The sequence below is a fragment of the Poromitra crassiceps genome, assembly GCF_964638095.1.
Source record: "Poromitra crassiceps genome assembly, chromosome: 30".
NCBI classification, from domain to species: Eukaryota; Metazoa; Chordata; class Actinopteri; order Beryciformes; family Melamphaidae; genus Poromitra; species Poromitra crassiceps.
Window position 1 is genome coordinate 10914097 of NC_139652.1, and position 10000 is coordinate 10924096.

The 10000-nt window shown below is 46.4% G+C and overlaps 2 protein-coding genes across 2 annotated transcripts in view; both read left to right on the forward strand.

The window, feature by feature from the left end:
• Positions 1-5208, forward strand: part of LOC310800385 (CD82 antigen-like) — a gene marked incomplete at its 3' end in the record, with an annotated part of 31053 nt that extends 25845 nt beyond the window's left edge. Inside the window, 1 exon segment of the mRNA XM_083662986.1 lies at positions 5131-5208. Within this exon segment, the coding sequence (XP_083519112.1) occupies positions 5131-5208 (78 nt within the window).
• A 3982-nt stretch (positions 5209-9190) lies between these two features.
• Positions 9191-10000, forward strand: part of LOC310800338 (tetraspanin-18B) — a 55918-nt gene continuing 55108 nt past the window's right edge. Inside the window, exon 1 of the mRNA XM_083662931.1 lies at positions 9191-9370. The gene's annotated coding sequence lies outside the window, so the exon portion shown is untranslated. The remainder of the gene's footprint in view (positions 9371-10000) is intronic.

The following is a 10000-nucleotide window of genomic DNA, read 5'->3' on the forward strand; positions in this document are numbered from 1 at the left end:
TCCAGGGGCTGTCTCCTGTCTGGTGAACATTTAAAATCAGGTGTATCCCTTTAAGCATGACATCGTCATGTCTTCATCTCAAGGTGTTGTGTCATTTCGCCATGGAAACAGGACCAAAACGAACTATTGTATACGCTATTCATCGGGTTGTTTGTGGGCTGTGCAATGCGTTTTGTTTTGGACAGTGGTTTTGGGGTATTCCCTGTCTCATGTGTCAGTGCGTGTAGAGACAGGTTTGCATTCTGCCAGCACTGCTGTCATGGAAAGAGCACCTGAGGATGCACTCCCTAACTTCATTTTACGATCATCTCCCATAATATGAGGCCTTCAGTTCCGGGCGCTTGGAGCTTGATTGAGCAAATGTTCTTAGTAGTCTCTAAGAGCTGTGTTTACATCCACATCAGATGACAGCTGGGATGTCGTGAGAGAAACCGTTTTTGTCTGTATATATGCTCACATTTCTTTTTCAGAATATTGGACAGGTGTTTCGGAGGAAAATGGCCGCCTGTTCTGCTTCTTGGCCATCGTGTGCATGCATACTGTGTATGGTGGGTCCCTGATGGCTTCCCGCAGACCTGGTGCATCTCACATATAGCAGACGGTAATGAGAAAAAGGATAGCAGCGCTCCATCAGCAGCTGAGCCCTGCAGCTCCTGTCAGCATTAAATGCACACATATATAGCCTCTGGCCATGCGGTTGCTAAGGAAGTGCCGGTATCCAAGCAGGAGTTGTTGGCAGGGAAACATCCCCAAGTTGATTCAGGAGATTGGACGCCGCTGGAGTTGATTTCGGGCTGCGTTCCATATTTCATTTGTGTACAGTATACAAGCTCTCTGAAGGGACGATGAGGAGCACCAAGGAGAATGACCTGGGGCATCTGTGAAAAGGCTATATAGCTCCTGTAAACTGTAGCCGGTCCAAAATCAACTCTGCAAACATCATTATATAGGCTGGTGGACATTAGAGCCAATGTAATGGTGGGATTATCGACAGCGGCCAGAGAGTTATGGGTCTTGAAAACTCCAGCAAAAACGGTATTAACAGGTTTTCACGTTGAACCTCAGCGCTGGGTTTCCCTATTTCTCTCTTTTCACATTAACCCCAGTGAAGGTGTGGGGGGGGGGGTGTGGGCGGGGGCAGTGACCAGTTGTTTCCTCACCTGGCTAACTGCTCTCCTCTTAGCCACAAAGTAGAGCTTCTCCAAACCAGAACCGAGCCCCTCAGCAGGGCCCTGCCGCAAAAACAAAGAACACCGGGTCACAAAGCCTCAGTCCACAAATCATAATTCACTTTTTGACATCTCTTCTGTCCCACTGGTTCCACCTTCCCCAGACTCCCGAAGCAGAAAACCTCGCGCCTTGGGCCGGACCCACGATCATAAAGCGCGCCATACCTCGGTGCGCTCACGACCGCAGCCCTCTTGACAGCAGACCGAGCTCCGCTTGAATTACGCTCAGAGAGTGATGTCTTGTCAAAACACACATTCTGTAAGAGAAAGTACAGCACACACATACAGTACATGAGTGAATATAGCAGCATAGCACACAGAGTTAAAAATACATGCTCTCTCGGAGGAAAATTACCCCCGCCCCCCAATGAAATAGAGGAGGAGTGGAATCCTGTGTGTGACAGACAAATGGATCGTTCCCTCCAAGTGAATCAGATTTGTGGATGAGAGGAGGAAGAGGAGGAGAGAGGAGGAGGAGGAGGAGGAGGAGGAGGAGGAGGAGGAGGAGGAGAGGAGAGGAGAGGAGGAGGAGGAGGAGGAGGGGATGGAGCTGTGGCTCTCCTCCTGGCCTACTTTCCTCCATTCACCAGCCAGCCCATTCCCCCGGGAACACCGGAGGTCTATGAAGGGAGTTCAGCCACGCTTGGCCTGTCACTGCAACACACCAAAGAGACGGCTGTATACTTCAGCACTCAGCGCACTATGTACAGCAGAGGGAGAATATGCAAACAAACAAAACGCCATTGTATTCCTCCTCTCTGCCTCTGTAGCTACGCGTCTCCAAGTGTGTTTTGCTGCTTGGTTAAAGCCCAGACCCACAGCAGATGTTTCTGCTGTGTGATTACGCCCATAGGTTTGTGAGTAAAATACCTGGGCAGGTATTGCGTCTGCTCTCTCGTCCTCTCTTTCTCTCTTCCTGTCTTGCTCTCTCTCTCTCTCTCTCTCTCTCTCTCTCTCTCTCTCTCTCGCTCTCTCTCTCTCTCCCTCTCTCTCTCTCTCGCTCTCTCTCTCTCTCCCTCTCTCTCTCTCTCTCTCTCTCTCCCTCTCTCTCTCTCTCTCTCTCTCTCTCTCTCCCTCTCTCTCTCTCCCTCTCTCTCTCTCTCTCTCTCTCTCTCTCTCTCCCTCTCGCTCTCTCCCTCTCTCTCTCTCTCTCTCCCTCTCTCTCTCTCTCTCTCTCTCTCTCTCTCCCTCTCTCTCTCTCTCTCTCTCTCTCCCTCTCTCTCTCTCTCTCTCTCTCTCTCTCTCTCCCTCTCTCTCTCTCCCTCTCTCTCTCTCTCTCTCTCTCTCTCTCTCTCCCTCTCGCTCTCTCCCTCTCTCTCTCTCTCTCTCCCTCTCTCTCTCTCTCTCTCTCTCTCTCTCTCCCTCTCTCTCTCTCCCTCTCTCTCTCTCTCTCTCTCTCTCTCTCTCTCCCTCTCGCTCTCTCCCTCTCTCTCTCTCTCTCTCCCTCTCTCTCTCTCTCTCTCTCTCTCTCTCTCTCTCTCTCTCTCTCGCTCTCTCATACCCTCAGGCTGCTGTCACTGAGTGAGCAACTGCAGGTAGACATCCCTAATTATTAAGCAGGAGGACGGCTTCACAGGAGATTGCCCACAGGTGTTTTTTTTTAAACGGAGAGGAACTTGCACAGAAGCACACACACACACACACACACACACACACACACACACACACACACACACACACACACACACACACACACACACACACACACACACACACACACAAAAAGTGAAAACAAAAAAAAACTGCAAAGAAGTTTGTTCTAAATACAGAAAGCAATAAAAATATACCTCTCTAACACTTTCTATTCTAATAGCTCCACAGATGCATAGTGTGTTTTAAAAATTTTCAGATCCCCCCCCCCCCCCCCATTTTCTCTCCAATTGTACTTGGCCAATTCCCCTCCTGCTACTTGCCCCGGTCGCTGCCCCACCCCCTCTGCTGATCTGAGGAGAGCCATAGACATAGACACATGCTTCCTCCGATACATGTGCAGTTGCCAACCGTTTTTTTTCACCCGACAGTGGGGAGCTTCACTGGAGGATCACACCATTCCCACCAGTTCCCTTCCGCTCCAAACAGGCGCCCCCCCGACCGACCAGAGGAGGCGCTAGACTAGTGCAGCGACCAGGACACATACGTACCCTCATTCCGGCTGCCCACCCGCAGACACAGCCAGTCGTGCCTGTATGGCCGCCCGACCAAGCCGGAGGCAACACGGGGGGCACGAAAACCTGCGACCCTCCATGTTGGTAGGCAGGGAATCTAGCGTTACACTACCCGGACGCCCGCAGATACTGTGTTAATGCTCACATTTTCTCATGCTGTTTCAAATGGATTTGTCCTATTAGCTACTCCACAGTGTTGAGGCTTGTTGCTAGGTTACAGCCAGGTAACACAGCATTACCACATTGAAGATGAAGATGAAGTTTCCAAATACAGATGATTCATTCATTCAGTGCGAGCCAACGAGCAAATCTGTGCACACCTACTTGACTTCTGTTGTCACCTTCTTATCACCTTCCCTATCAGCTCTCCGTGTGACAGATGCAGGCAGGCTCACTACAGACAGACAGACAGACAGACGGAGATGTATTCAGAGAGGATTTCAGCATCACTCTGGATAATTGACACTTAAAGCGGGACTCATACCCCCCCGTTCAAGACAACTCGGACCGCCGGAAAAAATGGGTTCCGACCTGTAAAAAGTGAATTGAACGGTCGTCCAGGCCAGAATTACAGCTCGGAAATTCGGGTATCATTCAGAGCTCCGGTTTCTCCGAGTTGACGTCGCAGCCACATCACAATGGCTAATTGCATCGTTAATGATAATGACAGAATTATTATAAAGACGTTTGTTGACGTTTTAACACACAAGTTGAGTTCTTAATTATGTAATGTTAACGTTTCATATGTGTTTGTATCATCTGTGTTTCGCTCTGTGCGAAATTCAGCATTCAGCATGTTCGGTTAGCATTGTTCGCTCGTAGGTAGCTACCATGCTAACGCAGGTTGCTATAGCAACAGTTTGGGTTTTTCGCCCCCGAGCGGGAGGTGCAGCGTGAACGCAAATCTGTCCGGGCCAGAGGTTCCGTGTTGAAACCTCCGGTGGGCCGAGTTGTCTTGAATGCGACATTACCCCCCCAGAACGTTATGATTATAGCCACGTTATAAACAACAAACTAACGCTGGTGATCCGTATGGAAACAGAGTTACTCGAAATGGTTAAAAGTTATCTCAATTTGGTCATTCAGTGGCATTTTACTGCCATATAACATAACTAACTAGCGCCTAATATTAGCCACAGTAGGCATTACCCATAGATGCACTGGTCTTAAAGGGCTCGCACCGCGTGAACTACAGTAATAATCAATGGGGAAAAAAACAATTTTTCACATGAGTGGGGCGCGTGCTAAACCCACCGTGACGTCAGATGTACAGTACCAAATATCCCATTCATTTGAGGGCACAAGAAAAAGCGGTGTTCAACCCATAGAGGGAACTTATGCTGCTGAAAATGATACAAATGGTACAATGGTAACAGTTTGGTCTCAATGTGGAAATTTTGACCAGAATTCTTCACACATCACCGCCAAAGTCATATATATTGGTTAAAAGCTGAAAAAAAGTGTTTTGGGGGGTAAGTTACACTTTAAGTTAGTGTCAAACAAACTCCTTCAAAAACTAAACATTTCGCAATGTTGTCAAATAATGTAGCCATACCTGTAATAATGTAGCAATAGGAAACTACTTCCCAAATGGACCACCGAGATTCGCCTTAAATGCATGTTGAAGTTAAATGCCGGAAAACTGAATGATGACTCAGACAGTCGAGCAGAAGATAAAAGACACCTTGTCCTGTTCAGAGACGGTGTGAGAGAACGTCTGTGTGGTTCCCCTACAGGCCGTACAGGAGATGAGTCTGGCCCAGCTGCAGTGCATGAGGGCTGGGCTGCACCCAGCCTCACAGTGGAGCTCCTGATGTGGGAGTCATGGAGAGGGCAGGGAGCCGTGATGCATGGTACATCTCCCCTGGGCGCTGGCTGATGCCCCCTGACACAATGAGGCTGTTTAGTGTCTGTGTGTGCATGTATCTATCCGTCTGTCTGTCTGTCTTTATGTGTCTCTGTTTGTGTGTTAGGGCGTTTAATGTTTAATGTAACATCACAGTAATAGGACGCAAACTGCAGAGTTGGGGATGCTGGTACCATGGCATAGGCTTTGTTTGTTTGTTTGTTTGTTTGATTGTTTTTCTTTGATTGTTTCTTTCCTTCCTTACTTAATATCTTTTTTTGAATCACAAGCAAAATCTTGTGATCAAATCTTATTCTTATTTTTCAGTCTGAAATAAATTGTTCATAAAAATAATAACCAATTGTTTGTTGTCTTTCATCCTAACAGTTCTATTCAGGAGTCACAACACACTTCATCAGTTCATTAAGCCTATTCCAAACGGTCTAGGTTCACTTTATAGAATAGCTATTTTTGAACCATTTTGACAATGAATTGTTTGAAGCTCCCTGGTGAAGGCCAAAGCCAAGAACTCAATGGGCTGTTGTGCTTTTAATCATTGCTAGATGATCCCATATAATGAAGGGTTTTAACGTTTTTGCCTTGGACTTTATTATATAATATGACATAATATGACATTTTTCTGAACAGATTTAAGCTACACACCTTGCATGCAGTGGCTTTAGGCTTAGTTACAATGGAAAATGAGCTTTGATGCCAACTCAACATACCTTCATGCACAAAGCCAAGAACTTTATCCAGGTTTCAACATTGAGGAGGCAAACTTTCCTCTGTGCAGCAACCACACAACATTGAAATTGTGTGCCATGCATGCAGGGATTCTAACACACACTCTAAAAAACAAGCACGTAGGAGACAAGACAATCTTATATAGTATTACTACAAAATGCAATATTGCGTTAATATTACAGTACTTCCATAGGGCTAAATTCTTCAAGATTACCATCCTCGTGTGTGTGTGTGTGTGTGTGTGTGTGTGTGTGTGTTTGTCACAACGTTGTGATCGTTTTTGAAGCATGACCATGGCCTCTTTAATGAGAGATAGCACGTGATGCTACGCGTGTGAAATTGAAGTGTGGGCTGTGTAAATTGAATTAAATGGGTTTGTGTGTGTGTGATACGAATGCCTATGTGAGGAATGGCCCACATGCTAGGAGAGTGCGCCTATCACCGTGTCTGTTATGTGATGAACATGGACACAAGAGTCATCTTCAATTCCAGCGGGAATAAGTAGACTGTAGCTACACCAAATCATGCGACAAAAAACATGTTTTTTAAAAACAAATTTGTATACAGTTGGTGAACGCTACTACATGCAATACAATTTACTTTTGGTTTAACCTCCACTAAAGCGAATAATGTTACATTGTCGGTCTGTTGTGCTCCTTCCCTCAGCAGAAAGACCCTATACATGACTTCAGTAGGCCTACTACAGCCAACTCAAATGTCAACAAGACGACACTGTGCTGTATAGGTCAAACCCTATAACTGTGTATGTCTGGACCGTCTGTGATGTGTTTATACTAACACTAACTCCAGTGAAGAAAAACGTTTCTAATCCGGTCAGTTCTCCGGCTTGGCGTAGTTACGCTATACTCTGGCAGTCTCCAACAAACTCAACAACGTCCGGCCGTTATCTTAATTTTTCCTACTGTGAAACTGTCTCGCTAGCACCAACTGTTCCAAACGAAACAGGCTTACGCATACATACGCTGTGTGGGTGTGCCACCTGCCACGGCCGACCAATGGTATGATCAGTGAGTCAGTCAGTCAGTTAGTCAGTCAGTCAGTCAGTCAATCAGGATAACATCTCAGTTTTTCTTCTGTCTCAATCTCTATTTTGATCAAATCCTTCCTTAAATGAATGTCTGAGTCACTTTAAAACATTTCCTTTGAGCTCCATACTGACTGTAGCCATAGCTTAGGGCCACGGTTCACTGCATTTGTTGATCAATCACTGATTGGCTAAACAAAACCACGGATCCACGTCACTGATCTGCACCGTGTGAAGAGAACCAGCACAGCTTCCCCCGGTGGACCTTTCCCTTTTCTGTTTTTAACCCAACAGCAGTGACCTCTCTCCCATGTGACTGACTGAGCCAAGGGGGGAGGAGGCTCTGCAGTCGGAGGCTTCACCTCAGCCTCTCTACGCCCTGAAAATACCCAAGGAGCCGAAAAGAAAATACCTCACAGCTGTTGTTTCCAACAGCCAAGCCATTCTTGTGTGATACTTATACACAGGCGCAGCCCTATACCTCCAAACTGAGCTCCTGAAAACCCTTTGAATCCAACCTTTCCATAAGCCTTTAGATCAGTGCTTCTCAAACCTTTTCTGTCATGGCCAGCCCCAGACAGACAGACCATCTAAAAAGTTGAGATGGTCTGCGTCTTATTGTAAGCTGCACTTTAAGCCGTCGGTTGTCGTCTACACTTGCCTTCAGAAATGCACTTTAAACTGCTGAATGGCCCAAGAGCCAATAAGAAAAGGATCAGGGGAAAGCACACAAGAGGACCAGGCTTGGAAGTATCACGTATGCCACTGGGAATGTCAGTGTCACGACCTTTGAGGAGAAGGCAGAAAGATCAGTCTCTGGAGCGCTTATCTGGCTCTCCATCTGTAGTAGATTTTGTGACACGAGGAGCGCGAGGGGAAAGAAAACACTTGAGTCACCCTTCACCCCCCCCCCACCCCGCCCCGACAAGGAACCAAGCGCTCCCCTTGTTTTCTGGCTTGTTGGGGGGAGTCCCAGTATCAATAATTAACAAGGGCCAAACAGTTCAAACAATAAATATCCTAACTGTTATCTGGATATGCTGGGGGTTGTTTATCTGTTGCTGGCATAAAGAAAACAGTGCTGGGAAAAAAGCATTAGGCTACTAATTGCTTGTTACATTGTTATGACTATACTCGTCAACTGCCTGGGAGCAGTCGCTACATCGTTACACCTACCGTTACATCCCCCAAAACGGTCAGCATCTTGTTTTAACCCATTGATACCTGATGCAGCATTTGCGTGTATATCCCTTATTTGTGTGCGTATCCCTTTAAGACCGCGAACCGCGTTCACGCGGTTCGCGGTCTTAAAGGGATACGCACACAAATGCTGCGTCAGGTGTCAATGGGTTAAAGGTCCAATCTTGTGTAAAACAAGATGTCCTTGCTTCTTTGATGATAAAGGACTTTTAATGTATTTGATGTAGTCTGAAGTCAAACAGCAAATATCTGGCTATGGGATCAAATGATCATAGGCTTTGTCCGAGGGCTGAGGGGAGGCCAACAGTGTCACACTTTGAAAACCCCTGGTCTAGGCTGCTGTTTGATTAAAAATTTAATATTTTGTAAATTTTCAACCAACTTCACATCATTACAATGTCGGTACTTAGGCTTAGGCTAGCGTGCAAATGAAATGGTAGGCTATTTTGCGTATAGGTACTGAAACTGTGTAACGATGCAAAGCTGGTTGAAAATGGGCAAAGTAGCCCTTTAAGTAATGCGTTACCCACCAAATCAAAATGATGAAGATTTCTAGGCTGCATGATGATCTTTATGAAATAGGCTACATAATCTGATTTATTGCCATCATAGTGTTGTAATCTGATCAGTAAATATTGCAGCCTGCATTTGGACGATGTAGGCTACTATGATTGCTGCCTGGCATTGTTATGTTTTGTGATTAAAAACAAAACAAACAAACAAAATTTAAACAAACAAAAACATTGAGTCACGTGACTACAACAGCAAGGAAGGTAGAAAAGAGGCGTGGACCTCGGCAGGCTCCGCCCTCCGGAGCCGAGCAGGCTGCTGGATGGAGCGCACAGCTTTCCAGCGCTCAATGAGTTAGTGAGAAAACTGTTTGCTTGCATACGTATCTGCCTCAATACTGCATGACCAAATTGGGGGTCGTAGATCTCGGAGCGGTGGGATTTATTAGTCGGGACTCTGCCGGGTTTGTTTCCCCTTCCGTGGACATCCCAATCGATCGGCATTTTTTTTACAACCTGTGTACTTATTTCAATTTGTCGTAGCCGGCTACACAATTATACTGACATCTTCGTAGGGAAGCAGCTTATATCACAGCGAAAGGTTTCTCGGCACTGAGCTGCGCTTTGAGGTAAGAACGAGACCGTCGCTACTCCACAACACAAGAAAGTGTTTGCATTGCAACTTTAAGCTAAATGTGTTCAAATGTTTTGAGATAAGGCTCAACTGTGGCAGTTATACTGTTCCACGATTTTACTTTGATTACCTTGTTGAACGGGCCCATGTGTCTGATGATGGCTAAAATGCTGTGCGTAATGTTGTTTTGCGCATAACATTACTTTGTTGCTGCAAGTTAAATCAAACGCTCTCTCAGACAGGCTGCAGTCAGAGCTCAACGGATGTTTTCTAATGCTTTCAACAAACATTTGGAGAGAGAGAGAGTAAATAAGGGAAAAAGGCGAAAGTGTTCGTGTAAACTGTTTATCATGTTGTCGCCAAGTTTGCTGCTCGGCTTTTTCTAGTGAAGAATGATTGTAGACTAATGGAGCACTAAATGCCCACTCATCACCAAATGTCTCTCTAAATAGGCGCTCGTTATGAGAAAGCCGACAGCGGGGAGAGTCCATGTCATGATATGATATGAGCGATGTGTGTCAGTCTCCAGGCTGGCATCCTTCCCACGGGGATCCGCCGCCGCCCGGGTCTGTCTCCTCCAGAGATGTATGGGGGTCAGCAGATGGACGCGTCTCCCGTCGGCGGC